The sequence below is a fragment of the Dryobates pubescens genome, chromosome 1, assembly GCF_014839835.1.
Source record: "Dryobates pubescens isolate bDryPub1 chromosome 1, bDryPub1.pri, whole genome shotgun sequence".
NCBI classification, from domain to species: Eukaryota; Metazoa; Chordata; class Aves; order Piciformes; family Picidae; genus Dryobates; species Dryobates pubescens.
In genome coordinates this window covers 65,283,027-65,310,724 of record NC_071612.1, presented here as the reverse complement: position 1 = coordinate 65,310,724, position 27,698 = coordinate 65,283,027, and the positions used below count along the sequence as shown (strand labels likewise).

Sequence of the window (27,698 nt, the reverse complement as noted above, 5' to 3'; positions counted from 1 at the left end):
GGACCAGCTGAAAGAGCTGTATTGAAAACATGTTTTAGTTTAGACATCAGACTACCAAAAACCATTCCTTTTGTCTGTAAGAGGTGATAATTAACAGAAAGGAGAACACCTTTATTCTCTGAACTTGACTATTCCATCCAGTGCTGTATAGTAGCTACAGTTTTCACCTGCCATTGACAGGATATGTTTTACATTTTGTTTTTAAGATGACACTGAAATGTGAATGGCTTAAAGCAATCAACCCCCAATTATAAGCTGTTTTTAATAGTTTACTGTTGCTAGAGTAAGCTCAAATGGACCAGAGAAATGGTCTGAAAGAAAGGAAAAGCACCACCCTGAATGATCCTGTTACTGCCTTAAAAAAACTCAGAATATAGAAAAAAAATATATATTTTTATATATATATATAAAATACAGAATATATATATATATTCTACATATAGAAAATAAGGCAGTGAAAATTAAGCTTCTGATCTCCTAAAATTATACATTTACTGTAACCAAATAGAAGATCCTCTTGTTGTAATACCTGTCTGCTTTGCAAGAGGAAATCAGTTAGCTCTATAAACTTTCACAGATGTCTTATATCCCAACACCCTTCAGATGCAAAATGTATATGCTCTTGGTAGCTCATTAGCACGGACTGATAATGAGCTGCTGCCAAGTGACAGGATCTCTTCAGCTGAAACAAGAAATTAAGATTTGCCAGTTCAGAAAGGCAAGCTAAATTCTGAAGTCTGCTCATTCTGAGACACAGGTGACCCTCAGCAGCTTTTCTATATATAACTGTGCTGGAAAACTTTCATCTGAGTGGTTGTACTGTTGAAGACCACTTTGAACATGAAGGTTGTGATTCTGATGGTGACACCACTCAAACATTTGCTAACGTCTCTTGAAGTGATGGACAAACAAAACCTACTTGTAAGCCAGTGCTCCTGCAAAGTGCTTCTGAATGTAAGTGTCCATCACGGGTCGAAAATGGAAATACTTGCTGTCACGCAGCAGATTGATGATGAATACCTGTGGGAGATTAAAGAGGTGAACCCAGACTAAAGGAAATTGCCCACTGTTGCTAGGTTTCTGTAAACAAGTTGCAGAAGACAAGCAGCTTACCAAAGACTGGAAGACCAGCAGACCATACTTTTCTGTGTTGTCATCCAAAACTACAAACAGCGTGTCGAGAATATCTTGTAAGAACTAAAATGACAAGGAAAAAACCCAAACCATATCACATTCAGTTGTATTCAGAAGGTAATTCCCCCCTGCTTTTATCAGTTCATACATGTGGATCTCTCTGTGAAACACTTGCCAAGGACAAACTGCTTCAAGTTCATCCATAGGATGTGACAGATTTCCTTTGTGGTTTTTTTGTTTGTTTGTTTTTATTAAGAAGAATTTGTTTCTTCAGAGGGAATGTTTCTAAACAAAAATGACAGCAAAACAAAAAGTAAGGCATATGTACTCTGTGCCTGACTTGTAAATACAGCTGAGTGTTCCTTTCGCTGCAAACTGGCTGGAAGTGCTGCCTAACAACAGTGGCAAATCAACTTACTTTCATTCTCCTATCATTAGAGCGTACCAGATTCTGTTCATCATGAAGTTTCAGACTTGGAAGCCCATTAACTGGTGCTCTGAATTATGTTTAATACTGAAAACTTCTGTTATGTGACAGAAAGTAAGAGCTTTTATAACAGGAATTAATTGGGTCAAGTTACACGTTGCCAATTGTTTCTTTCATCCGTAGCACTGCAGCCTGCTGAATGCTGACAATTTGGTGATTTTCTTTACTGAAAGCACAGCCCTCAGAACAGATGACTGAAGAAGGATGCTGAAGATCAAGTCAATTGCACATCCTCTCATGACTTCTTAATCTATTCTAATGAAATTTCTGACATGGAAAACAAGAAATAAATATAACAGTTTATGAAGCCTCTGAAAGGATGAAATTTATTTTTTCTCTGACTCACTGCATTCTGTTCTTTGTATTCCAATGCCAAATGGCTGCTGTTTTGAGGAGGGAATCAATTACTTCCCCTTGTGGGATAATTTAATCCATATTTTGGTGCTTTTTCTTTATAAAAAAATAAAATAGAATACTTGTACTGCCCTGCAAATTCTTGAAGAATCCAAGTCCTCTTCTGTTGCTGTTATGAAGTTACCATGAAGATTAACATTCAAATGAGTTAGCAAAGTAGCTTTATTACAAGCTACTAATTAAGTGGCAGGGTTTCTCTTCAGCTTCCTGTTTGGTTGTTTGCCATTACAAATTAACTCCCTTTACTTCTTTACAGAAATATATTCTAAGGAGAGTTCTCAGCACAGCTAAAATTAGCAGAGGGAATATACCTGGAATGCACTTCTAAAAGTTTTTGCTGGGATCAAATGCATTTTGAAATTCCTCTGACCTTAAAAAGTTTGGGTCACAAAGGATTGGGTCACTGTAGAACAGTGGCTACAAAATGTAAAAGTAATATCAGACAGGAGCTAGATTGCTGATAGATTAGACATAATACAGAGCAATGGTGCTCTAGGCAACAGCTCCTCTTCACCACGTCAGGACAGGAAAATGTGTCTGCAAGACTGTTTACTGGCTGCTGAGCTAAACTGAGCTTTCAGGTTTCACCTTTCCTTCTGCAAAATCAACTCCACTAGCTGTTTGAAAAGGCCAAGTTTTCCCAGTCAGCTCTGTTCTCTTCACTCTAGAAATAACCACCCACCATGCAATTTCACAGTATCCTATGAACAGCCAAGGCCACACTGAACATCACCAGCAGCTGTGTCTGCAGTGGCCAGCAGTATGGCTCAACAGATGCAGGCCTGCCAGGGGGAACCACTGGTGCTGAGGACCTGATACACAGCAGCACGTGTGTGAGCTCTAGTTTGATCCCAAGGAGTGACTATCCATTAATTTTGGGCATGTATCTTCCTGTTCAGTTTCATGTCAAAAGGTCTGAACTCACTGGCTACACACAGATACATCCAAAGGCTGTTGCTTCCCGCAGTACCTTAACAATTTCCTCGCCACTGACATGTCTCAGTCTTCCTAGAATGTCCATCACACGATCTGGGTAAGCTTTCCATTTCAGGAGGGCAAGCAAATCCACTGCAGAACAGTGAGACAAAGAGCTAGAATCCATAGGTAGAGGGAAGAACAGCAGCCCCAGACCCACCCAAGACCCACTCATGTTGCACTTCTGCTCTTGCTGCAGTTCACAGGAAAAAATTAAACAAGAGAAATGCAGAGTAAGTCCAATACTACTAAGAGAGAAATTAATAGAGGAATGAAAAAGCACTATAAAAAGAGTAAAAACTGTATTTTCTCCTATGTGCCTTGACACTGCACTGTGGACAATCCACTTTTTTTCTTCCCATGATTCAGGGGTGCTGCTACAGCAATTTATTTACTCACTCACTTTAAAAGTTGCACAAAGCAATCTTCTGTGTAGAAGCATTAACACCAAAATTTTTTCTCCTTTGGTCACTTGAAAAAATTACCTTTGCCTTAATATATCACCCTTCTCTTGCACTTAGAGTAAAATATGTGGGATTTCTCTGCCAGCTGTCAATATCCCTATTTCCTCAAAAAACCCCAAGTGTCTGTTAATTTCAATAGTGTTAGTTAAAAGGAAAAAAAAAAGCATACATGTAAATACATGTATGTAATGTAATGAAATTGTAAGAAGGGAGTACTTGAGTCAAATGAGCAGAGCACAAGCACACCCATTTTATCTATCTTGATCACAATCCCTCTTGCTTTAGGCAATTTTGAAGGATCAGCTACTTACCATTCTGGGTCAGTTTGGTAGAGGAGAGCTGTGTGGAGACTGAAAAGGTCTCTTTGGTGCTGCGCTGGAAAATGAGGCTGGAAGGGATGTTGGGGCAGCCGTTGTAGTCCTCTTTGCAGCAAGGCAGCCCCAGGTACAGCGCGTGATTGTTAAATGTGCTGTTCTCATCACACTGCAGGAACAGCACAAGAAAGAGAGCTGTACCTCATCCATCTCATTCCACACACTCACACCCTGACAGCAAGGGCCTCACAGTATTCTGATTGATTGATCTTCTGGGTGCAAAAGATCACTTCTAAGAGAAAGCTGTGCTTATTGCCTTCAAGGCCTGTACCTACACAAAACAGACCCAACTCCAGAAAATATGGTTGCCTGAACAATGGCTCTTTAGAACTTAACACCATCTTCCAACTGTACAACTTAGTGCTGCTGCCTGAAAATCATACTGAAGAAATTAACCATGGTACATCAGCAGGAAGATAAAACCCTGGACAATTCTCCAATCCTCCTGCTTCAGGGTTGGCCAAGCTGTAGCACTGAAATATGATGCATTTGAAGCACAACATCATTTCATCATACAAAGGTTTAGAGCAGTGCCATAAGCTAGTAAGACTGGTGAATGCTCAACAGTACCATGCTTGAGTTCGGAATGGATAGGATTAACAGAAGCTACATGACCACTATCTGAAGAAGAAAAGTAGGCTGTACCTCGAGTAGAAGGCTGCACCCATACCCAGTCATGTAAGTTGGACTTCATAACATTTCGAAACTACTATTCATTTGTTCCTCAGATTCTTTCAATGAGGAGAAAAATATAGATAATGTAATGATCATTACTTATTTAAACTGAAGTAGAGATGAGTAGCTAAGAAGTCTACAGAGAGGAATTGGTACCTTATAAACATAAAGCTCGTGGATGTCATCTGACAAGGTAGTGCCATCATCTCTCATCAGTGGAGTGAATGCAAAACCAAAGAGCTTCTTTTCTCCCTTGTCTTTAGCTGTAGCAAGAGGGAGAAATAAGAAATCAGATCTATGCATGTTCTACCTCTCCATGTATTTCACAGGGTTATTCACTAACCTCTCTGTGTGCCTAACAAAAATTGGGCAGATTACATAAGAAAGAACACAGACTATACTACGTCTAATTTTATGCAAATGATCCACAAGCCTCCAAACAAACAAACATGCAGAACAGTTAAATATAAAATATAAACACAGCCAAACACAGCAGGGGAGAGCATCTACAAAATGTTTTGCCCTGCACTGAACTGTTCACTATGTTTTTAATAAATGAAGCAACCAGCTAAGGAGCAGTGTGCCGTTTCTCCATTTGAGGTCAGTATCCCTTTCCTGCTTTCCACCCACCAACAGCCTCACCCAAGTACAAACTGACAACGGAAAGCCCTCAGCATTTTTGCATTTCTCTTGGTTATACTTTGTACTCACTGGAGCAATGTCTGAACTCAAACCGGAGGTGAGACCCACGGAACCTGTCTATAGGGATGGGCAACTTGATGATTTCCCCCCACCGAGGGCTGTTATTGTGGTAAAGGACAAAAGAGTGGTATGCACTCCTGCTTGGCTCTCCTGAGCCCAGGCTGATGCAGTCCTAGAACAAAAGAAAACACTTTCAGCTGAGAAGACATCACATCACTGTAGATGAGTCATTTTATTACATAGTGATAACCTTTATATAACTCATATCTTTCCATAGACATAAAGGAAGAGTCAGAAGCAGAACTCAGGCACAATGAAATCTAAATTTTTTGAAGAGATCTTTAAATTGTGTTTTGGGTCAAAGCATGAGCTCTGAGATCTAGGATCCTGGATGAGTTCCAGTATCTTAGGTTATTATTTAAGCTAAATTTTCTATCAAGTACATAACAGATACCATAAACACTTAAGTCCAAATATATAAAGATGAGTCAAAAATGTCCCCAAGTAACCCAAGAGGATCATCACTAGCAGCATTAACTTTTCAAAATATCATTGAATAAGACTTCTGCTTCACTCAGTTCAGAATTATACCTGAACTTTTCAAGCTTTTAAAAGTGTAGGTCTTTTGAAACTACAACCATCCAGCCTCACTGAGTACCCCAGAAAATTCTGATTGAGTTACTTCATTAGTGGTAAAAGCACAGAATTTCTACTGAATAGTCATCACTTAAAAATATAATGGGACTTCTGCTTTTAAACATAAAAAGCTCACAGACCTTGGCCAATCTATGTATTCTCAAAACACAAATGAAAAAAACCCCATGAATTAGTATTTTTTAGGAAACACAGAAATCCTTAGTCAGAACATAAGCAAAGGAAGTTAGCAAAAACATTCAATGAAGTCCTGAAATAGGGACAGTAAATGGTCCGTTGTACTGAAGACATGCAGCAGGAAGCACATGTTGTAATATAAGCACTAACTCATGTTCTAGATCCAGCATTTACAAAGTGATTCAAAGGATACAACATCTTATAAAACCACACATTAAAAAACCCAACAGTGTAAGGTTTCCTCATATTAAGCATCTCTAAGGATAATGAGTGCAGGAAGAAGCAGAAGCTGGGCAGAGCCAGAAGGACACACACAATGTAAATCCTGATGTAAAACCACCCTACATGGAGTAGAATCATGACAAGAAGAATTACCAGCCATTTCCTCAAGGCACCTTTAAATTCCAACACAAAAAACACTTCCAATGTTGATTTGATTTTTTCATCTCTAACCAAGGCACTATCATGTCATGTATTTTCCATGAACCAGAGCCAGCCAGTTTAGCCTGTGGTAATATTCTGGCTTTGAGACAGCCAATAATATGTGAAGGAGCCCAGAAAGAAAAGTACTGTGGAGTTTGGGATTCAATACAAGAACAACCTCCCTGGACAGAGATTGATTGCAAAGGCTCTAGTCCAAACTGAGCAACTGCAGCGAACACCCACAAAACTCAGTCCTCTCAAGCAAGTCTTAGTAACCACGTGGTTTGTGCTACAACTCCAGCACAAAGGTTATTGTTTTAATGCAGCAACAAGAATTAACTGATGCAGACATTGACAGGTTGGAGAGAGAGCACTGGAAAGCAGAATGCCTGCAATATCCCAGTCACATTTTGTAGTAAGACTAACTTGTTGGGCTTCAACACCGCAATTCCCAAACTTCATTCTGCATTAGGCTCCCAGGACAAAGTAAAATAGTATTTGCATTTCTTCTATAAATACAGAAAGAATTCACCTTTTCATGTCAACTTTTTTTCTGTTGCCTCAAAGAATTACCTGCCTTGTCAAGACAAATGGTCAGTCTTTGCTGTTTCATGCTATCAACTTTAAATAAATGGAGAGGTGGAGTCTTCCCTTCTGCTTATTAACTTAGTTTCTATGGATTTATACTGCAATGTATAGCCTGAGGAGGGAGCATTCTTTAACCTTTAATTGTGAATTATGATCTGCAAAATGCAAACATGAAACTTGTCTCTATTCACCCAGTTGCCATGAGACCCAAATATGGAGATGAATTGGAGGGCAGAGGCAAGTAAGGGAAGTTAAACTAGGAAAAGTATCAGGCTATAATTTCACCATTTAAGGTATGCCTTGCAATTAAAAGATAGCCCTGCTACTGGAGCAGCAAGGAGAGTAAGTGAGAAATGCATCAAGGTTTTTTATTTTTTGGACTACACTGAAAGACACTGACAACTGAGTAAGAAGATTTGGAAAAGCAAATACTGATTTTCACTTTGAACAGCACTGTATCCTGGGAATAATGTCACTGCTTTCGATAGGACCACTTCTTGATCAAGATCTACTCAACAACAACAGGGATTTGAGGCAGAATATTCTCATTAACTCTGTGTATGGGACTGCTACAGCCTCCACAAAGGCATAATTCAGATTTGGATCATGATGCTGGTCAGGAAAAGTTCAGAGATTTTATTCCAATATAAAATGAAAATTTGGTGGCAATTACTGTGCAACTGAGCACACACTTTCTCACTTGGCAGTCACAGCTTTGGAAAGGCCACAGGTCAGGGCAGTGAAGGACATTTCACCCACGAACAGTAGTGCTCTGGGGGTCAGCAACTGAACTTTCAGTGTTCTGCCCATGTTATTTTAAACTAGAAATGGAGTTTTTTATTAGCTTCTCTACTGTATCACCTAGAGAAAGTTATTAAAGTAGTATCATAATTAGGGAAAAGAAAAAGAAGAACTAGCTACACTTAAGTGTAAAAGCAACCTCATGTCATGCAAGTGATCACTCAAGGAGCCCACACAAAGCAAGCACTGCAGCAGCAAGCCCTACCCAACAGATACCTTAACATTTATATTAAGTTACAAGGCTCCTCCTGTTACAGTCTTCAGTACATTCTGTAGGCTATGCTGAGTGACTGAATTCAAAGTCCTGGTCCAGCAGTCTCTTTATGGCTGCTTCTTCTAGAAATGAAATATTCTGGGGTTTGGCTGAAACCAGTTCCCACCTAATGGAAAATGGCAAGCTTAAGGTGTCCACCTCAAAGATAATACATGCAGACTGCTGCAGTGAAAAACAAACCATTTAGGATTTAAAACAGAATTCTTCATTAAAAAAAAGTAACCCAGTATCCATTCAGTGGCCTGCTAAAATAACCCATCTTAACAGACCTGTGTTAAGATTTAGACAAATGTGTACCTGGATGTCCCAAAACTCATTGCACAGGTGGGATGGTTAGAACGAGTAAGAGCTCCTCAATCTCAGAGGAAGCATGGGAAGCTTTTCAGCACAAACTTACAAAATCTACATTCTGAAAGTTGAGATACACTGGAAATCTACAGTTGAAGGAGCTGAGTTTTCATAATTTTCAGGGAATTTCTATAGAGCAGACACATTCAATTAATAAGGTCAGTTATCCTCTGCTATGAGGACAGGCCAAGGGAGTTAAGGTTGTTCAGCCTAGAGAAGACTCCAGTAGGACTTTAGAGCTGCCTTCCAATACCTGAAGGGAACCTGCAGGAAGGCTGTAGAGGGACTTTTCATAAGGCTGTCCAGCGACAGGACAAGGGGGAATTGTTTGAAGTTGAGGGAGAGTAGGTTTAGACTGGAGCTGAGGAAGAAGTTTTTCAGTACAAGGGTGGTGAGACACTGGAATAGGCTTCCCAGGGAGGTTGTGAATGCCTCCCCGCTGGGGGTGTTCAAGGCCAAGTTGGATGAGGCCTTGAGCAGCCAACTCTAGTTGAAAGGCATGCCCGCCCATGGCAAGGAGGTTGGAGTAGATGATCTCTAAAGTCTCTTCCAACCTAAGCCATTTTGTGACTCTCATTCTAACTGTCTTCTTCAAGGATGACGAGGTTACCACTGAGTGGTAAGATAACCCTCTAAGCTAGAAATAATTCCAGATGGCTGTCTCATTTGCTTTAACCTTGATAGATTAATTTGCAGAACTTTTAAATCTTGTAGAAACTCTGGCAGGGACAGAGGAGACACATTCCACTTGCAAACTCAGTTCTAAGTAGCTGCTGCTACTCTTGTGTGCATGTGATTATTGCTTCAAACTGTCATTTAGCCCTTTTGAACGATGCCTCTATATTCTGTTTTATACTGTTTTGCTAGCTCTGCTCTGCAGTTAAGAGAGAATGCAAATGAAGCAGTTGGGAGGAGTTCAAATTAAAGGTAAGAAGAGTTCAACTTCTATTGTCCTTGATGGCCTTTTTACTTAGTTTTCTGTCATCACTTATTCATTTGAGTATTTCCTCTGTAGAACAATTCTGCCTGTCTGTTTGAAATAAAATGGATCTGAGGCATCATTAAATGTCAGGAGCCAAAGATCTCCCTGACAGGAATGAAGAACCTGTTGCTTTGACTGCAACAATACAGAGAAGCAGCAACACAAAACCCAGTATATTGTATTTTAGATACATCATTTAAATGTAAAAATCACAAAAGACGCTTTCTCTGTACAGTCTCTCCTTCATGACAAATGCTTACCTGAATTTCTTCTAATCATACTTATGACCTTTTACTCATCTTTGTTTGCACCATGTCTGTTCCACTAACTCAGGTAAAGTCCTGAACTGCTGTTAGAGCAGTAATAGGAGGCAAGAGTAAGAAAAAGCATCTGTGAGTGGCCATTTTAATCCAAATCACACAAGTTAAGACTGGTAATGTCCAGAAGTTGTATGGCTTTTATATTTGCTCATTAGCTACAGTTACAGAACAATTAGCTACTCTTACATGTGTTTCAGTATTTGACGATGCTGATACTGCAGTTTGGAAGGCAAAGACCTATGCTGGTCTTCGGCAGAGCTGTGAAACAGAGTGATGACTGAAAATACATCACTCAACTGGAAAAGTACTTCTGATGCAATTAAACAAAAAGGGTTGTGATCTCCCTGCAACACCTATGAGCACAAACCAGGTCCTACAAGCAATGGTAGAAACTTGGTGCCATGGTCTAGTCATGAGGTCTGTGGTGACAGGTTGGACTCGATGATCTTTTGAGGTCTCTTCCAACCTTGGTGATACTGTGAAACAAAGGAGAGGTTTTCCATTCAACAAAAAAAAACCCTGACTGTGGCAATGAGTTTGGTAGACAAGAACTCTGATGTTTAGATTCTTCTATGATAGCAGCTTCAAAGGCCATTTTCTTGCAGTGGAGGTAAACAAAAGGTTGAGGGGAAATTGGATTAATCCATTTTAAAGCAGCCATTTCTCCATTTCTGACAGATGTTTATGTCAAAGTACTTTCTGTTTACCTCTCTACCCTCACCACCTCCCACCCCCCCCCCAAACTGACTTACATACCTTCTTCTCTTCAACAATACTAAAGGCAAGAACAGAGGAAGAAAGAAACATTTATCATCACCATCCACAGCTGGAATGGAGCCATCCTAGGGCGAAAGCCAAGATCTTGGAAATAAGGCTACTCCAATTTATTTTCCAAAACTACATACAGCGCTGTAACTGCAACAACCCTGATTTAAAAGTCTTTCTTGCAATCACATTTCCTCATGTTGTCACATACATACAATTTAATTTTAGGTATTTGTCATATACTCTTCAGTTCTGACTACAGTTGCTCTAAATTTTCTTTTCACTACAGCCACTGACATCAGAGTTTGAAATTAGCTAAGCTTTTCAGTCTCCTATGGAGACAGACTGTGAGAGTTGGGGCTATTCACTCTGGAGAAGAGAAGGCTCTGAGGCAATTTTATTGTGGCCTTCCAGTATCTTAAGGGGGCCTACAAGAAAGCTGAAGAGAGACTTTTTAGGGTGTCAGGCAGTGATGGGACTAGGGAGGTAGTAGAAGCCCCATCCCTGGAGGTTTTTAAGGCTAGGCTAGATGTGGCTCCAAGCAACCTGATCTAGTGTGAGGTGTCCTTGCCCACAGCAGAGGGGTTGAAACTAGATGATGCCTGAAGTCCCTTCCAACCCTAACAATTCTACAATTCCTTGATTCTATGATTCTCCAAGTCTCCTCCTCCTATACAAGTGAAATGCTCAAAATTCAGATTTATAACTGACCACTTCCTTCACCGTAACACACAGTTTAAAAACTGTTTGGGGAAGAAAAAAGACAGTGAAGAGCCAGTTTTATTTTAGCATTTTCCTTGCATCAGAGCCAACAGAACATGAACATGTCCACAGAGCAAGCAGATGGCACCTGAAGCTCACAGAAAAAAACCCCAGCCACTTACCTTCAAGATTTCTCCATCTGCATAGAGCACATACATGGTGACTTCAATGTTCTTCTGCACACTCTTCCCACCTCTTTCAAAGTCTCCCTTTTCTAACGTCAGGTATAAGTCATTGCGTATGTCACCTACAGCAACAGAGCAGAGCCACACAGGGAAGGTCAACACCGAAGCCTTGGTGCTGCTGCGCAGTGCACTGCGATGCCGCAAATTGTTTTCTGTGTTCTGCAAGACTATGGCTGATGCCCAAATCATTCCAAGCAGCAAGTTAATTGTTAATAAGGATGAACATTTTAATATCAGTGCGTAAAATCAGACCATTGTTAGTAATGCCTTTATTAAATGTGAACTCAGAATCAATTCTTGCTTTTATTGTGTTAGCAGAGTAGGGGGAAAAAAGAGTCTTTTACTACTTTGGCTGGCTGGCTGATTCCAAAGTACCAGGCTATCCCTGACAACATATCATTGACATCAGGCTTCCCACTATACTTCAAGTAGAATAACTATTTTTGTGATGGTCAACAGAAACTTATATTCAGGTAGCTCCTTCAAGTATTTTCTGTATTTTCAGGATTTCTTTCTATCACAACAACAACATAAAAGCAGCCTCTCTGGAAACCTGGTTGCAGTTCAGCTCAGATGGATTAAGAAGGAATTATATTTAGTGTCTGTGCCAGATTCCTGGCCAGCCTCTGGTATCCCCTATGCATGAATGTAAGAGAGAGGGCCGTATGGAATCCTGCCAATTTCACACTGCCTCATTTTCAAGAACCTTCAGAGCAAACTGTTATTTTCAGAAATACAAATGCTAGTGTTTATCTCAGCATCTTCTTGTCCTAAATTTGACAGATTCTAGCTCACTTTTAAAAAATGTATTTAAAGAATCTGATTTGGGAAACTCTCCTTTCACAGCTAATGCCATCCTTTCTAATGAAGCACTGAAAGGACAGCAGGTAGCGCCTGCTAATCTGTACAATTCAGTTACTGTCACTATTTCAGGGTGGCTCACTTATCACTTCTTTTTATTTACCTGCAGAAAAGCAAAGGTACTAAAGGGCAATATATAACAATACCAAAATTTAAACCCTTTCAAAGCCAAGTATTTTGTTAAGGAGCCTCAGTAGATTAAATAATGAAGTAATGGAATGGTTCTTCAGCAAAGCAGAGGCTCCTTGAATGTCTGATTTCTTCCACTCCAGTACTCAGAGAAGCTGATGCAGTTAAACCTGTTTATTAATCAGAAGCACAATGAAATAGGCAGCATTTGCTTTCAGGCAGTGAAGGATATCTTTCTGCATCTGTCAAAGAAGCACTTTCAATTCTTCTTGAAGGATGTAACCCCACAGAATTTGTTCCTTAATCTACTGTAGGGACAAACAATAGAAGCTTTCACTCCTGCTTTACTTTCATTTTTATTTCTGGAGATAAGTGCAACTTATAAAGCATGGAAAATAGAGATCTGTAGCTGACATTCAGTGCTTTCTGCTATGAGCTCTCTGTGAATGGGAATCTGTATGCAAAACGTCCTCCTTTTTCCATCATCTCACTCTCACTGTGGATTCACACAGAGCTGACTGCTTGGAACACCTCACAGCTAGTGGTCTGAAAATGCTGTGGTTCATTAACAGGAAAGAGATGACAGCAAGAGGCTGGCAAAAGACTCACATATTTGATCTCTTTTTTTCTCATCAAAGAATAGTCATCAAATGCAACACTCTGTGGCCCACAACAACAGAGAAAATAATTTTGCTGTTCAAAATGAAGCTAAGCTACCTGTATGTCGACTACAGGAATATCAAGAAATACAAAGCTCTTCACAAAAGACAATTTAAGTTAGGGCTTTTGTTTTGAAAATTCTCCTTTGCCAACTGTGTCGTTTTTTCTTAGAACTCTGCACAACGAGGAAACAAGCTTCAAATTCTATGCTGCAATTCTTAACAGAAATTAATTGTACTCTCTATAATTAGCATTTTTGGAGCTTCCTATTTATGACCTCTTTTCTAGAAGGCAGTCTGCCTACACAAAGTCCAATGTCAGACTGCAAAAGATTTTTCCAGCCTAAATTAAAGGCATCTTTCAGTTATATATAGCATCTTATCTTCCATTAAGCTTAACAGGAGGGATATTACTGCACTAATTAAAAAAAAAAAAAGATGCCTTTGGGGTGGGGGGGTAGAGGAATCTAAAAACCAGTGGATGTGCATCAAAATGAGGAAATAAAGAAGTTGGAAAAAGCATTTTAGTGAAGCATAATGGTACATCTTCTCTTGTAAAAATACTGCCTATTGAATCTTAAAACAATAGCAAAGGTTTCATACAGCAAAATACAGCAGAAGTATCCAGCAAAAGCAAAAAACCATTCAACTATGAGGTATGGAGTCCAGCCTTGAAAATTTGGAGTTTAAACTACAAACTCAAACAACTGTTTCACTGAGAATAGCCTTACTACAAAGAAGTACCTCCTTGTTCCAACATACTAGTCAAGTGCATCTCTTGCTGAGTCCTTCGGAGCTATTTTTTTCTCCAGCTGCTACTAGTTTGAGGGGTTTGAGCTCACATGCACTAAAAGGCTGTACAGAAACTAAAGTTTGAACAGTGAGCAGTTAATGAAATTTTTGTGCCATGTATGCAAATTGCAAGGCTAAAGAAAACACTGCAGACCACCACACAAGTGCATGAACAGAGAGCAGAGTGCAGCTTGCATACGATGAAACAAAAAGTGTTATCAGTAGGATCAAGAGCTGATGATTGCCAGCTCTAAAACAGAGTGACAGCTACACATCAAGCAAAAACTTTTGGCAGACAGAGCTTTTCCTATATTTAATTCCATCACAAAAAGGAAAAGAGATGAAGAACTTATTTAACAAACCAGACAATTAATGCCCTATGCTTGGTAACAACTGTAGAAATGGTCCTGGCTCTGAAGTTACAGCGAGTCCTGCAGGTTGAGAGAAAAGCAGCATGCTGCACAAAGCGAGATCCCTTAGGCCTCACATCTTCACAAATAGAGCAGTGCAGATTATAAAACTGGGTTAGCTTTGCCCTCCTATAATTAGTGCAGGAATGAAAAAGGGCCAGAGGGCTAGTGGGCCAGAAGTATTTAGAGACTAAAACCTGCAGATGACATTTTAAGCTGATATCTTTGTTTTGAATGGCTGTCAAGGAAGAGCAGAAAACCTAGTAAGAGTCTTTAGAATGGCATTTGTTTTAAAGCTCATCTCTCTACAATTGTTTTCAATGTAAAACCAAACATAAACTGCTTTTTAGCATAGCATATGTGCAGTTCTAACGAATGCATTTACAAATTCTTTATGAAATGCCTTGAAAGAATATTTTTCACCACAATAAAAAATGAATTATTTTCTGCTGTGTTATGCAGCACTTCCTTTACCCTTCCTTCTTCTTTATGGAGGCTTTGTTTTGTTTTGCTTGTTTGTTTTAACCTATTTACAAAGCTTTATGTCAAATGTACAACTGTTTAAATTATAAATCCTAAATGGGAGCTTTGGGAAGGTTTTTCTTATATTGAAAACAATCCCTTTCTCATTATCACCTGGACTGATTTTAATGGTAATGGGGGAAAAAAGAGGAGTGGTGGAAAAGGCTGTATGAGCCATATATCAACTTTGTGTTTACAATATCAAGCAATGTACTGGCACACTCCCTAATACTTATTTATCATTTTTAAGACTTAATAACATTAAGTAGTCCAATGGCCAGTAATCATCTAGAATCTATTAGAATAAGTAGGAGATTTATCCTGATAAGATCCGTGTGTTTTCCACTAGAATACTAAGCAGTTACTTGAACTGGAATGTAGTAACAATTTACAGAAACCATTTGCATTTACAGAAACCATTTGCATTTAATCTAAAACTTATGGGATCCTGAAAGATTTTGTACACTGAGGACAGGAATGGTCCCTGTTTTACACAGGTGAACACTGTGTCAAGTAAAGGTGACATAACTCACTGAAGTTCCTGCAGGATAAAGAAGCAAACAAAACTCTTGACATCTTGATTCTAGGGAATTTGTTTTCTAAGAGGTCAGTGTTCTGTGACTTGGTGAACCGTACAGGACACAACATATTCCTGTAAGCTAAGGAAAAATGGCATGTCCCAACATTCAGGATGAACAACTCTGGTTTCAAGTAACTTAGGGAAAAAATACATTTATCCAGATGATCTTCACTGGTTTCTGTTGGGGTTCTTTTGTTTGTTGTTGTTTTTTAACTGACAGTTTGGTCTTTTACGATAGTAGCAGCCAAGGACATAAAAACCAATCTGTCTACATGACTGTGCTTGTTAAATTGTTAAGACAGTCCTATTTACTTGGGGCCCAACACTGTGATACCCTGTGTACTTGAGTCTCTAACACCAGTGGGTTTAGCAGGTTTTTGAAAATACTGGCATTTTACAGAAGAGTGTCAATAACCCCCAGAGAATGAATGGGAAGGACAGACACTCAAAGAGTATCTTCCACAATGGCTTGTGAAGAAAAACCCCAAACCCACACATTTATGGCTTATATATAAATAACATCCCCACAACTACAGTAACCAGCAGCACCCCACTGACTTCTGTAAACTTTGAGGAGTTTAAACCGTTAAGGATCTGATTCAAAGACTCAGCCCAGCAAACAACTAAAATCTTTGAGACAAACTCTAAAATGCAGAACACATATTCATAGACAGCGTTATGTGCTTTGTCTGCATTTATTTTTGCTCTTTACAATGCTGACTGCTCCTCTTTCTGTCCAAGAGTACTGTATTAAAGCATACATTCCCTTGATGGGCAGCATTTCTATGCTTTGCAGCCACCTGCACAAGAGCAGGGTGCCAGCAACGATCACATCCTGATTTCAAACAGCGTCCTACACCCTTTACCCTTCTCCAAATGAAAATCATGCAGCTACTCCTGAAGTGCAGTAATTTCAATGCAGACAAAGTTAAGATAAGAAAGCCCACAAGCAGCTTTATGACCATCACATCATTTTTTCAAAGCAAAGGGACAGCAGGAAAAAAATGAGAGAGTGCCCTGTGTGGGAAGGGTCTCAAAGACTCCTCCATCTTCTTTTTGAGCGGCTGTCACAGACATCCTCAATCACACCTCACACTGCACAACTTTCCCTTGTTCTACTAGAATAGAATACAGCAGAATAGAACAGAATAGACCAGACCAGGTTGGAAGAGACCTTTGAGATCATTGAGTCCAACCTATCATCCAACACTATCTAATCATCTAAACCATGGCACCAAATGCCCCATCCAGTCTCTTCCTAAACACCTCCAGCGACGGTGACTCCACCACCTCCCTGGGCAACACATCCCAATGGCCAATCACTCTTTCTGTGAAGAACTTCTTCCTAACATCCAGCCTAAACCTCCCGTGGTGCAGGTTTAAGTGAGGTCACCCTTGGCACTGGTGTAAAACTGCTGTGTTGCCCACTGTGCTACTATTGCATGTTAAAACTGAGAAGCCTGCTACAGTCAGACAGTCCCTGGGGATCACTGTAGGTCCATTTTAGTAGTTTACTTCTCAGTCCCTTCTCTAGTCAGTCAGTAATTTTTTAAGATCTACGTGCCTGAAATAGTTAAATCATGCAACTGCTAACAGCACTGTGAGCAGTATTACAGCAGCAAGGGGAAACAGAACTTTTATCTACAACCTGTATGGCAAATTACCTTTTTTCTTCTATAGAGAGAGTATTAGCAAGTTTAAGTCTGCTGCTGCAGCTTTTGGTGAACACAACTCTCCGTTGTTAGAAGGAAAAGGAAGAAACAATACTTACTGCATTATTTGGTGTCCATTGTTTGACTTTTGTGTATACAGAAGAATTTACACAATACTCTTCCAGAATTCAATTACTTCCCTGAAAGTTTCCTTTCACAGTAAGAACTTGATTTTTAATACTGTTTTTTTCTTATCTCTTCCAACTTTCCATTTCCAGAAGTTTATTTATAAGCAACAATGTTTTTTATTCTCCTTGAAAATGCTTTTTGGGGACAATTATTACATAATGGTGTCTCTCAGTCTTATTGACCCTCTTGCCATGAACATTCTGGGAACAGCTGATGGATTTTGCCACGTCCACTTCTTAACACATTTTTGCCATGACTTTGTGCTTACTGGCAGAACAGATGCTGAGATGTTTCTCACCTCTGCTACTGATTCAATCTGTCAGAGCTACTAAATTGGTTTGAAAGTGTGGTACCAAGAGAGACTGAGAAGACAAAGTCCACATCTCTCTGTTACCAAAGTTCCCCTATGGTGTCATGATTTGCTAGCTTTACCAATCCCCAACATTCCATTAAAGACATGAAAATGGGAAAAAGCAAGCAATAAGCAGACATTACGAAGAAAAGCAGAAACTTACACCCAACTATCTTCATCTCTGCATCAGAAAGAAAGGGAAGAGAATAAAGGAGAAGGAAAGGGAGAGAAGCCAGGAAATTAAGACAAGGAGAGAGAAAAAAGAGAAATAAACATCACTCACAAGTAGAAGATGAAGCATGCACTTTTCATCAGAGGATCAAAGTAAAAGACAGAATACTTATCAGCACACGGGGAAGGGAAGGGATGTACTTTGGGGAACTGACAAATGCCATGCCTATGCAATAGATTTCTGATCGGCAAGTTCTGTACACAAAGTTGCAATCCAAAAGGCAAGCGGCACACGCCTCATTGCCTTTATCGCTGGGGGAAGGTAAAATTGTCATGATCAGATGGACAGTCTTACACCCAGCAGCAATGCAGTAAAGAAAAAAACCAAACACAAATGAACAAAACCCCACCGCACCTCTTCATGGGGCTGCACTGACTGAATCCCTTCGGATTCAGACAAAACCAAACCAAACCAACAGAAAAAACAGGTGTTAGAAGCCTTTATGATGCTTTTCTCAGATCACAACACAGTAGAAAATGAACATTTCCTCTTTAGAAATGAAGACAGGAATGGTTATTCTGTAGGATATTGATCTTGTTCTGCATAACCATGCAAGATACAGCACCTGAAGACCAGTTTCAGCTTATTTGTTAATGATGACCAGGTACCACTTACGTTGCCGAGTGAGGGAAAAAGAGGGCTTGACACAGAAACAAGTGCTGCTCTTTAGAAAACAAAATGGGATGGGGAAACTGTGTGACAAGACACAGCTACAGAACTGTAATGGTTAAGATGTGTACATCTTTCCTATTAAAAAAAGACCTAGGTTAAAGCCTATGACCAAGAAGATGAATTTGAAATGCTAGAGCTGTTTACCTTTTAAAAACAGATTTCTTGTTTCAGCAGAATGATCACTGTATACTTTAACAGCACTTTATTAAGGTACTCGTTAAAAAAAATGATAATTAAATCACACTGCCTTGAAAAATCCACATCAGCTTGCAAAGTGGAAGTCACAAACTTTCTGTGCTCTTTTTTGAAAGACAAAATCCTGTCTTTAATGAGAAACAAACAGTTCTGAAGCACAGCAAGGAACAGGTAGTTTGACAAAGACAATTAAGGCAGCAGACATGGTTGAGAACTGCCACAGGGGGAGCGCTGCAAACATACACTGTGGAATTTGGGGTTAATTTACTAAACACCTAAGGTCTCTCTGCTGAGCATCTCAAAGATCATCACAACTTAAGATTTGGCTGGTATCTTTTGCACTGACCAGAATTTTTGCTGAAGTTCTTCATCAGAGAAAGAAAGTTTGGAAATTTGAATTAGTTGCAATGAACAGAAAATTTTGTAAGTTTAGGGTAGTAGCACATCTTGAATAAAACCTGCTAACTTGAGTGTTCATGACCTGGACTAAAGCATTGCCCAAAAGAACAAAAGTGCAGGGAAGGCAGCCACTATGCCAGCTTGCACAAAATGAGAAAAAAACAATTAAGGGGAACAGTACGGCCATAAAGCACCTGAGGGACAGCTCTATAGATAGGAATTGAGGATCAAGCAATTCTTGCAAGAGATTCACTTCTACAGGTATGCAAATATTATTTTTGATGTTGACTTTTCTACCTGTGATCTAGCTATTCTACCTGACACATCTAGCTGTGATCTCAATTGCTGCAGCAGCAATATTTAATCTTTTCTCTATCTGATTGCTTTGCATTAAGACAAACACTGCTATAAGGTCACTAAAGACTGGAGTTTGTAATTGGCTCTACTGGCACATTCTCTGCTGCTCTATTACTATTATGTTCCAATTAATTAGTAAATAAAACACAGCCTGCTCTAAATCCTTTTACTGTAGTTTCTAGCAATTCCCCCCACCTGCTTCCTACTCTTATTATGCTTTCTGAAGAGCCTCCATAATGAGGCTACAACAACTACTTTTGATACTGATGTGTCACTGCAGTCTTTCAAGTAATAAAATCTGATACTTTTCCCATTATGGTTTCATAAAATTTCCCATGTCTGCAAAGTCATCCTTGGTCTTGGTCATAATGCACAGCAACAAGGTAGCATTTCAAATGCTGTATGTGCAATGTAATTAGCAAGCTCACTACACTGTAAAAATCAAGACACTGCAATGCCAGGTTTTCTATCTATTGATTGCATGACTGGTTAGGTCCTGGCTTCCTCCCAGGATGAACTCTTGGCTATGCTGGGGCTAACCTTGACTTGTGCCAAAACAAGCAGCATCTCAAGCTGCTGCTTCAGAAGCAAGGAGCAACTGAAATACAGCTTGGCTTCAGCCAAGACAGATGTTGCACGGACTGGGTGCTCTGTAAAGCCAGCAGGAGAATCAGAATAGATTTGCAGCCTCGTGTACTTTCAACCACAATGAAAGGATCACAGTAACTCCAAACAAAAAGGTGGCAAAGTGGAAACTCTTTTTCCAGGCTTTGTATTATTGACAAGACATAACTCCATATAATTTAAGAAACATCTTTATGCTTACTATATGTGAGGCATACCAAATTAGTGGGGGAGGTGGGGGGAATATCAAAGCAGCACCTTCTGTATATGTGACTGCAGCATCTTCTAGTACTATAATAATCATTAACTGAAGTGTTTTAGCATGCCTCCCTGTATCTGGAATTGGCATTTACTAATAAGGCAATTCTTCTACTATTAATCTTCTTCAAGTAAAGCACCACTGGGATGGGTGCTTACCTAGGAGAGTATGAGAAAAATCTGACCAATATTTAGGATTTGAGCTGTTATGTTTACCTGGCATTATGACATCAGGAAACCCCAGCTTCCTGGTAACAGAAACACCTCTGTTAAAGATCATGGGGTTTTCCCTTCGAATCTGCTCCATGTCACCACGAAGAAGCTGAAGAGATATTATAAGTCCTGGAAAAAACCAAAGAATTTTTTCAGACCTAGGAATTAGATGTTTATATATACAAGGCATGATGGTAAAATAATGCTTTTCTCCACAGTTAATTTAATCCAAACATATAAATACAGAGTTCTTTTCTCCTTTGGGGCAATCTGAAATGGAAGAAACAAGACTGCTTTAAGGGATTGGTTAAGAGCATAACATTAAAATACAAACTTTAAAATCAGAATATTTAATATCAGAGAGATGTCACAAGTCACAGTGAAGTACTTGGCTCTGTTTCTATCCCTCACATACAGGTTACCACACACACATGAGCAAAGACATCTCTATGTGAAACAGCACATCACACAGTGCTGTAGAACTTCTCTGAAGTGCCTTTAATCTTGCTTAATACCTTAAAAAAAATTAGAATCTCCAAGTGCATCTGTTCCACTTGTTTAACTGCTTCACACAGGAATGTTGATTTTCATGACATTCCCTTCCACACCTCAACAGGTTTCACAAGTACCAGATGGTCAAGCTGACCTCAGCAACTAGCTTTTTCAACATGACCCTTTGTGCAGTAGATTAACAGATTAGCTTGACATGGTTACTTGTTTTCTCTAGTTGCTTTCAATATATAGCAAGCTACACCCCTAAAATGACAGTGAGGTATTGGTAAAGACATGAAGTCAAGCATTATGATACTGGAAAATGCCAGGATTAAGCTCAGCCATGCAAGCTTATTCTCACCTGCTGAGCACTCATCATCAGCTTCACATATCAACATGAATTACATTCACATAGTAATTTTCCACAATCTTTACCTCATTCAATGAATGACAGTCATTAGCTTTTTCTCTCCTCTCTGTTCACTCACTGGAATAACCCATATGAGAACAAACACCACCTTGTACACAAATTCTTGCATGAGTGCCATCTGAGGTTCTGCCATTTCCTGAGCTTAATATAAGGGCTTTGTGAACAGTATTTAGCTGCATTTTGTTAGGTGACATGGGGAATGAATCCAGCAATACATACCTCCCACCCACTGTTCTGTTCTTCCTTTGAAATAATTTTCAAGCCTGTTGTTTGGCTTCAGTCAAATTTGGCAAATAAGTACATTATCAATAACATGCAGATTGTATTTTTATAAATACTGGGAGCTGGGATGAAAAAAGGGAGCATAAAAGGAAGGAAAAGAGAGGCAAACCAGCCAGCCGGACAGTCAGCATGTATGTATTCAAAAGCTGCCAAAACATGGACTTGCATCTGCCCAGCTAAGTAAGCAGAAGAGAGCTGCAAAGCACTGCACAGGATACAGAGCTTTATAACCATGGATAAAATTCAAACCCTTTAAATGTCATCCATGAGAGCACGCCTCTGTGTGTGCGCTACAGAGGGTTTAACAGAACACAGGAGGCAAGCTCATTAGAAATCAGCTTTGAATATTTTTGCCAGTAACAGAAATATTGGCTTGGTTTGGATCCTCATTTGTTATTAAATGGAAACAAATCAAAATCAATTAAAAAAATTCCACTGCAAAGAGCCAGAGTTCAGACTTCCCTACACCTGTCTTCCCCAGTGCTTAACAAACACCACCAAAATGAATCCATTAGCTACAAAAATCAGTCACTGGAGGTAACAGAGTATGCAGTTTCCCAGTGTGCTATTACACACAGTACTTGCATGCTACTTTCCCACATATTCCACCCAAAAAAAAAAAAAATCTGCCTAGGCTCTTGCTCTCCCTTTGTTTTTTCAAACCTCCTCTCCAGTGCTCTTTTTCTACTCAGCCTATCCTTCCATTTTATTTTGTTCCCCCTATTCCTTGCAGCAGATCTGTAGGGCTGTTTTACACAACACCTGGGAAGGTGAGGAGAGAAAGAGCCAGAAAGCTTTTCTTCAGGGTGGGGAGGAGGGGGAATAAAAAACCCAATCACACTTGTGATTTGAGTGTTTTCTCACTGTAACGTTCTGACAGCTCCAAATAGCGTTAGTTGTGCTTAAACCACGTCAGCCTGCAACACTGCCCCTCCCAGCAAATCAATACCTCTGCATGTTTCAACCTCTTGTTCCCTCAGGTGCACTAGGTCTTAATGAAACATTTGAAATAATTACTTTAAAAAGCCAAAGGCAAGAGTAAAGAAGTGCCTGCTTCCTTTCTGTTCTGCTCTTCAAAAGAGTTCATGCTTGGGGGATTAAAAAATACCAGAAAGTTTTAGGCAGACACCTGGCACTGCGAATGCATGGCAACAGTCCAAGGCTGCAAAGTGGGAAACAATTCACCACAATACTTTAATGATAAGCAGTGGATGACCTTAACTGTAACAGGAAGGGGACTAGCTTTGCATATAATAGAATTCCAGATCTGAAAATTGTTTTGTTTTGCCCATTGTTGTGCTTGGTATCTTCTGTGGGACTGTGAGCTGCATAGGGCACAGCAATATCTCAATATGCAAACATGTGAAATTGAGGTAGCATCAGGTTTTGGCCATCTTTACACCAATGAATCAGGCACTCAGCAATGAATGCAAAACAAGCTGTAACAAAGCAGAATTGTCTCCTATCAGCTGCTTCATTTGGAATGGAATAGTAATGACATCTCTGAATTAGCCAGCTACAGAAATCACTAAATGATGTTAACAAGATAGGACAAGATTTACTTGCTGTATTTTTCTGTAATTCACTAGGAAGAAAAAAATGAATCTGAAAGGTGACAAAAACTCCACTAAGATAGCTAATTCTCCTCAACTATTTAATGAAACATTTAATGTTGAAACTATGACAGAGAGTCTTCTTGGTAAGATGTAGGTATGAAAACACTGCTTATTTTCTGGACAGTCAGGCAACTATGTTAAGACAACTTTAACCTCTGGCTTTGCCTCTGTTGACATGGAAGCATGATATTCTTCATGAGAGCAAGCCTCAAGTAGGTGTTACATCTGGAGTTTTCAAGGGAATACAGGATGGAATGGCAGGCAGCATGGGGGGGGGGGGGGAGGCAGGCAGCATGGGGGGGCAGGGGAAGACAGGCAGGCAGCGGGGGAGCAGGGAGTGGGGGGAAGAAAGGCAGGCAGGCAGCGGGGGGCAGGGGGGAGGAAAGGCAGGCAGGCAGGCAGCAGGGGAGCAGGGAGTGGGGGGAAGAAAGGCAGGCAGGCAGTGGGGGGCAGGGGAAGGAAAGGCAGGCAGGCAGGCAGGCAGCGGGGGGGAGGAAAGGCAGGCAGTGGGGGGCAGGGGAGGAAAGGCAGGCAGCAGCAGGGGGAGGAAAGGCAGGCAGCGGGGGGAGGAAAGGCAGGCAGGCAGCGGGGGGAGGAAAGGCAGGCAGCAGCAGGGGGAGGAAAGGCAGGCAGGCAGCGGGGGGAGGAAAGGCAGGCAGGCAGCGGGGGGAGGAAAGGCAGGCAGCAGCAGGGGGGAGGAAAGGCAGGCAGGCAGCGGGGGGAGGAAAGGCAGGCAGGCAGCGGGGGGAGGAAAGGCAGGCAGCGGGGGGAGGAAAGGCAGGCAGCGGGGGGAGGAAAGGCAGGCAGCAGCGGGGGGAGGAAAGGCAGGCAGCGGGGGGAGGAAAGGCAGGCAGCAGGGGGGGAGGAAAGGCAGGCAGCAGGGGGGGAGGAAAGGCAGGCAGCAGCGGGGGAGAGGAAAGGCAGGCAGCAGCAGGAGGAGGAAAGGCAGGCAGCAGGGGGGGAGGAAAGGCAGGCAGCAGCGGGGGGAGGAAAGGCAGGCAGGCAGTGGGGGGAGGAAAGGCAGGCAGCAGCGGGGGGAGGAAAGGCAGGCAGCAGGGGGGGAGGAAAGGCAGGCAGCAGCGGGGGAGAGGAAAGGCAGGCAGCAGCAGGGGGCGGGGGGTAGGAAAGGCAGGCAGTGGGGGGAGGAAAGGCAGGCAGTGGGGGGAGGAAAGGCGGGCAGTGGGGGGGAGGAAAGGCGGGCAGTGGGGGGAGGAAAGGCGGGCAGTGGGGGGGAGGAAAGGCAGGCAGCAGCAGGGGGCGGGGGGAGGAAAGGCAGGCAGTGGGGGGCAGGGGAAGGAAAGGCAGGCAGGCAGGCAGGCAGCGGGGGGGAGGAAAGGCAGGCAGTGGGGGGCAGGGGGAGGAAAGGCAGGCAGCAGCAGGGGGAGGAAAGGCAGGCAGGCAGCGGGGGGAGGAAAGGCAGGCAGGCAGCGGGGGGAGGAAAGGCAGGCAGGCAGCGGGGGGAGGAAAGGCAGGCAGGCAGCGGGGGGAGGAAAGGCAGGCAGCAGCAGGGGGGGAGGAAAGGCAGGCAGCAGCAGGGGGGGAGGAAAGGCAGGCAGGCAGCGGGGGGAGGAAAGGCAGGCAGGCAGCGGGGGGAGGAAAGGCAGGCAGCAGGGGGGGAGGAAAGGCAGGCAGCAGCAGGGGGCGGGGGGGAGGAAAGGCAGGCAGTGGGGGGAGGAAAGGCAGGCAGTGGGGGGGAGGAAAGGCAGGCAGTGGGGGGGAGGAAAGGCGGGCAGTGGGGGGAGGAAAGGCGGGCAGTGGGGGGGAGGAAAGGCAGGCAGGCAGCGGGGGGAGGAAAGGCAGGCAGTTTTATGTTTTATTCAGGAAAATTCTGATGAACAGAATTTAAATTCTTCATTTCCTGCACAGCCAAGTCTGCTCACAGTAACTTAAGTCAGTGTCACAAGAAAACTCCAAAACACCCTCCTAAAGGGTTCTGTCAATGCTGATTCCTGCTCAGTGTTGACAAACTGAAAACTCTTACAGCAACTGTAAGAGCCAATAAATGGAGATGCAGAGTAAGCTAGTACTCCAGCAAGCCACTAGCTGCCTGCTGCTGACCTCTCTTGAGAACACAAGATACAACCATGAGAAATTCAGCATGCTGAATTAATGGTATTGCCAGCTGTATCTGACAAGGACGGACAGCAAGTGGTTTCATTTTAAATTTCTGGTTAAATTGGCAGACACAATACAGATTTTTCACCTGCAAACTGAACATGAATGAATTTCAGCTAAACTTTTAACTACCACAAGCATAATCTCACAACTCACTGAATGTCTCTGCAGTTTCCTACAGGAAACCTTCAGTTGTAATCGACAAAAGATGTCCAAGCAAACACTTACCGTAGTTTGAGCTGGGGGCTGTGTATTTGGTGCTGGACTTGCGAATAATATTTTCATGGATCTGGCACCATTCATTTTCATTGTTACACCTAAAAGGAAAGAACACTAATGCCAGTTAAAAGGTTCTGCTGAACCACCATAGGACAGAAAGCCAACTTTGCTGCAGAGAGAACACAAAAGGTTGTGGGGATTTGATGTATGAGAGAAATTCCACCTAACTTTTAAAAACAGAAGTGGAAGGAAACAAACATTTCCTAGTACCTTCTGAATGGAACTTTTCACAACTGTTTATCCACCTATACGTGATTACAATTGACCATTTTAAAGTACTGTCAGACTTCAGTTACATTACCATCAATACATCTCCAGAAGAGAAATTACAATTACTTGCCAACAGATCTCTTATAGTTCCACTCACTGGGGGGAAAAAAATAAAAATCAGTTGTTAGCACCAGTTCCAATAACAGACAACCATTTAGTATATGGACTGAACAGAGTAGAATAAACCAGGTTGGAAAAAGACCTTTGAGATCATTGAGTACAACCTATCATCCAACACTATCTAATCAGCTACACCATGGCACCAAGCACCCCATCCAGTCTCTTCCTAAACACCTCCAGTGATGGGGACTCCAACTCCCTGGGCAGCACATTCCAATGGCCAAGCACTCTTTCTATGAAGAACTTCTTCCTACCCTCCAGCCTAAACCTCCCCTGGTGCAGCCTGAGACTGTGTCCTCTTGTTCTGGTGCTGCTTGCCTGGGAGAAGAGACCAACCCCCTCCTGGCTACAACCTCCCTTCAGGTAGTTGTAGACAGCAAGAAGGTCTCCCCTGAGCCTCCTCCTCTCCAGGTAAGCAACCCCAGCTCCCTCAGCCTCTCCTCACAGGGCTGTGCTCCAGACCCCTCCCCAGCTTTGTTGCCCTTCTCTGGACACCTTCCAGCAACTCAACATCTTTCCTAAACTGAGGGGCCCAGAACTGGACACAGGACTCAAGGTGCGGCCTAACCAGTGCTGAGTCCAGGGGCAGAATGACCTCCCTGCTCCTGCTGGCCACACTGTTCCTGATGCAGGCCAGGATGCCATTGGTCTTCTTGGCCACCTGGGCACACTGCTGGCTCATGTTCAGCCTACTGTCTACCAGCACCCCCAGGTCCCTTTCTGCCTGGCTGCTCTCCAGCCACTCTGACCCCAGCCTGTAGCACTGCATGGGGCTGTTGTGGCCAATGTGTAGAACCTGGCACTTGGATGTGTTGAATCTCATGCTGTTGGACTCTGCCCATCTGTCCAGCCTGTCGAGGTCCCTCTGCAGAGCTCTCCTACCCTGTAACAGATCAACACCTGCCCCCAGCTTGGTGTCATCTGCAAACCTACTGATGATGGACTCAATCCCCTCATCCAGATCATCGATAAAGATATTTAAGAGCATGGGGCCCAGCATTGATCACTGGGGGACACCACTAGTGACTGGCTGCCTTTGTTCAAACAATATTCAGGTAGGAGAGCTGGCTGCACTGCCCTCCATCAAACAATAGGAGCCAGTCCTGCTGGATGTACATCTCCTACCAAGGCCATGGCAGAACCTGGCAACAAAACTGTTCCAACCATTTCCTGCAACTCCATCCTTTCTGCTAGGTTAGGCAGTTAAAGGCTCATTTTGAGCACAAAGGGGAGGAGGAGCAATGGCTGGTTGGTGAACATGGGCTGCAGCAGAGGGATGTTCAGTATGTAGTCCAGGTGCAAAACCCAGCAAGGTGACTTCGCCAGAAAGGCTTTAAGGACTCAAATGGGTTACTTTGGACTCACTAAGGGATACTGGGGAAGCACATATTGTCAAAAGAGGGGCTGAGGGACCCGAGCTTTTTCAGCTTGGAGAAGACAAGGTAAAAGGGGAACATTAACAGCAGCCTTCCAAGACCCACAAGCAGTTAAGAG

General features: G+C 42.0%; 1 protein-coding gene across 11 annotated transcripts in view; it reads right to left on the bottom strand.

The window, feature by feature from the left end:
• The window catches only part of DOCK3 (dedicator of cytokinesis 3), a 223,582-nt gene that overhangs the window by 65,877 nt on the left and 130,007 nt on the right, over positions 1-27,698 (bottom strand). For all 11 annotated transcript variants that reach the window (XM_054167554.1, XM_054167600.1, XM_054167564.1 and 8 more), the window contains exons 13-21: positions 25,764-25,852; positions 20,604-20,729; positions 11,442-11,566; positions 5,235-5,397; positions 4,680-4,786; positions 3,786-3,957; positions 3,006-3,103; positions 1,114-1,197; positions 920-1,020 (exon numbers count right to left, since the gene is read on the bottom strand). In XM_054167554.1, the coding sequence (XP_054023529.1) occupies positions 920-1,020; positions 1,114-1,197; positions 3,006-3,103; positions 3,786-3,957; positions 4,680-4,786; positions 5,235-5,397; positions 11,442-11,566; positions 20,604-20,729; positions 25,764-25,852 (1,065 nt within the window). The remainder of the gene's footprint in view (positions 1-919; positions 1,021-1,113; positions 1,198-3,005; positions 3,104-3,785; positions 3,958-4,679; positions 4,787-5,234; positions 5,398-11,441; positions 11,567-20,603; positions 20,730-25,763; positions 25,853-27,698) is intronic.